General features: G+C 38.5%; 1 protein-coding gene across 1 annotated transcript in view; it reads left to right on the top strand.

Annotated features, from left to right (window-relative positions):
* Positions 1 to 368: 368 nt before the first annotated feature.
* LOC114473789 (drebrin-like protein) overlaps positions 369 to 2,314 on the top strand; it is a 13,218-nt gene continuing 11,272 nt past the window's right edge. Inside the window, exons 1-3 of the mRNA XM_028463585.1 lie at positions 369 to 504; positions 599 to 654; positions 1,946 to 2,058. Of these exons, the coding sequence (XP_028319386.1) occupies positions 422 to 504; positions 599 to 654; positions 1,946 to 2,058 (252 nt within the window). The 5' untranslated portion in view covers positions 369 to 421. The remainder of the gene's footprint in view (positions 505 to 598; positions 655 to 1,945; positions 2,059 to 2,314) is intronic.

Genomic DNA, 2,314 nt, shown 5'->3' with positions numbered 1-2,314 from the left:
TTTTTGTCACAGAATGCAAACAATGTTCCGTTATTTTCTGTATTTTTGACGACTTTTTTAATGCAGGTAATTAGTTTAATTTAGTTTTTGATTTATTATGAAATATGATGTTACTTGTTCTCTGTTAGTTCAATGAATTTAAAAATGTGTTATTTGGGGGGAAACGGGCATAGGTAAGTTCACCTTCGTTCAAAGTGGGGAACACCCAAAAATGTTTGAGAACCATTGATCTAAAGAGAGACAAACTTGTTTAATCTCCACAAAGTTCCCACCCTTTCACAATAAGAGCTCCAGAGAGTCAGACGTCAGGGATGGATCACATGTACACACCCAACAGGAGGAATGTGACTCTTCAGGTTTGAAGCTCATCCAGACCGGTCAGACTGTGTGTCTGTGTGTGTAAGACAGACAGACAGACAACATGTCAGTGGACCTCAGTAAGAATGGATCGGACCTGCTGTCGGCCTACAGACAGGTGGTGGATGGACGGACAGACACCAACTGGTGAGGATGAGGAGTTGATGGACAAACATGATGATCCACAGCTGGACTGACACACACACACACACACACACACACACACTTCTCTGTGTTTCAGGGCACTCTTCACCTATGAGGGAAACTCTAACAACCTCCGCCTGGCAGGGACCGGAGGTAAAACTTTGCTTTATTCTATCATTATTATTATCAATAACATTTTAATGCAGAGCGACGTAATCGAACTCATGCAAACAGTGTTTTTGTTGTAAAACAAACTATAAAACTCTCCAATTGATCCAATAACTTATTATTGACATATTTTCCATTGATTGTTATCGTCTGCGAGGAATTTAAAGCGATAAGTGAACTTGATAATCGAGCCCCGCCCCTTTACCCTTTTACCCATGCTCAGTCATCCCCGCTACATGCTAAGCTAACCACCAAGCATGTGGACTGGGCTGTGTTGTAAACGTCATACTAACGTACTACTCATACTGAGTCTGATGTTAAAATATTTATGTAGTACGTTCACATTAGATAGTATGAAAAGAATGAGTACAAATAAATACCAGGATGTAAACTATATGGGGACGTTTTTGAAGTTTGTATCGTGGGGCACTACTTGTACTCAACCGTCCCATGATGCATTGTGAGCGGAACGTAAAATTGTCCTGGGATGGGTTCAAGCTAAAAAACTAACGTCCCCTATTCAAAATAAAAGCATCTCTTCTTGTCTTCTATTCATTTTCTTTTTAACACTTTTGCTCTTATTTTGAAGTTAATTTAAAGTTTTGTCAGTAGCACAATGGATAGTCTATGAAAAATGTCAGCATGAAATGTGTTTATGGATCAAATGAGCACATGTTGATATTCTACTTGGTGACTTTCTCACTTCAAATGTTTTCAGAACTTTCAAAGTAAAGGTGGAGAATCAACAGAGATATTTAACCTCAGTGTGAACAAGGTTTTTGTCTTTGTAGGTTCCAAATGCATCTTGGGAAACTTGAGAGTATACTTCAGTGTGAACGCTCATCATCCTAATCATACTTATAGTATATAGTAGACAGTATATACTTCATATATACTTCATTACATAAATTGAGTTTGTAGTGTGTAGTACAGAGTGTGACATTTGGAACACAGCCTTGGTCTCTGTATGGAGTTTATTCCCAGTCTCAGTGGAAGAAAAACATTTACTACCGTCTGTAACATGTGGAACACAAAGATTCATCTTTAACTTTAATTCTCTTCACCTGAGAATATACACAACATGTTTGGAAGGAAGATGAAACAGACACTGCACAGACTGTCAGAGACACACAGAGGAGGACAAACACAACTACATTAAAACAACAACAACCCAAATTACACAACAGCTCTACAAACTGACAATAGTAACTAAAATATGGACATTACCTTATCCCTCACTTACGATTTACGTGTGTGTGTGTGTGTGTGTGTGTAGATGGTGGATTGGAGGAGTTGGTGGAGGAGTTGAACAGTGGAAAAGTGATGTACGCCTTCTGTCGGGTTCAGGATCCAAACTCTGGTCTGCCTAAATGTGTCCTCATAAACTGGGTAAGTACACACACACACACACACACACACACACACACACACACACACACACACACACACACACACACACACACACACACACACACACAATTACAGATATCATTAATTAGCCATGCTAATATTTGACATGTCCATGTCTTTATTCTATTTATTTGTTATTACAAAACAAGCAACACAAGTAGAAACACAAAACCATAGAAAAACGTTAAAAAAACACTAAATTACAGGACAGAAGCAGATTAGCTATACAATATAC

The sequence above is a fragment of the Gouania willdenowi genome, chromosome 12 (genome assembly GCF_900634775.1).
Source record: "Gouania willdenowi chromosome 12, fGouWil2.1, whole genome shotgun sequence".
Classification (NCBI taxonomy): Eukaryota; Metazoa; Chordata; class Actinopteri; order Blenniiformes; family Gobiesocidae; genus Gouania; species Gouania willdenowi.
The sequence above is the reverse complement of the archived record's forward strand: the minus strand, read 5'-3'. Positions and strand labels throughout refer to the sequence as shown.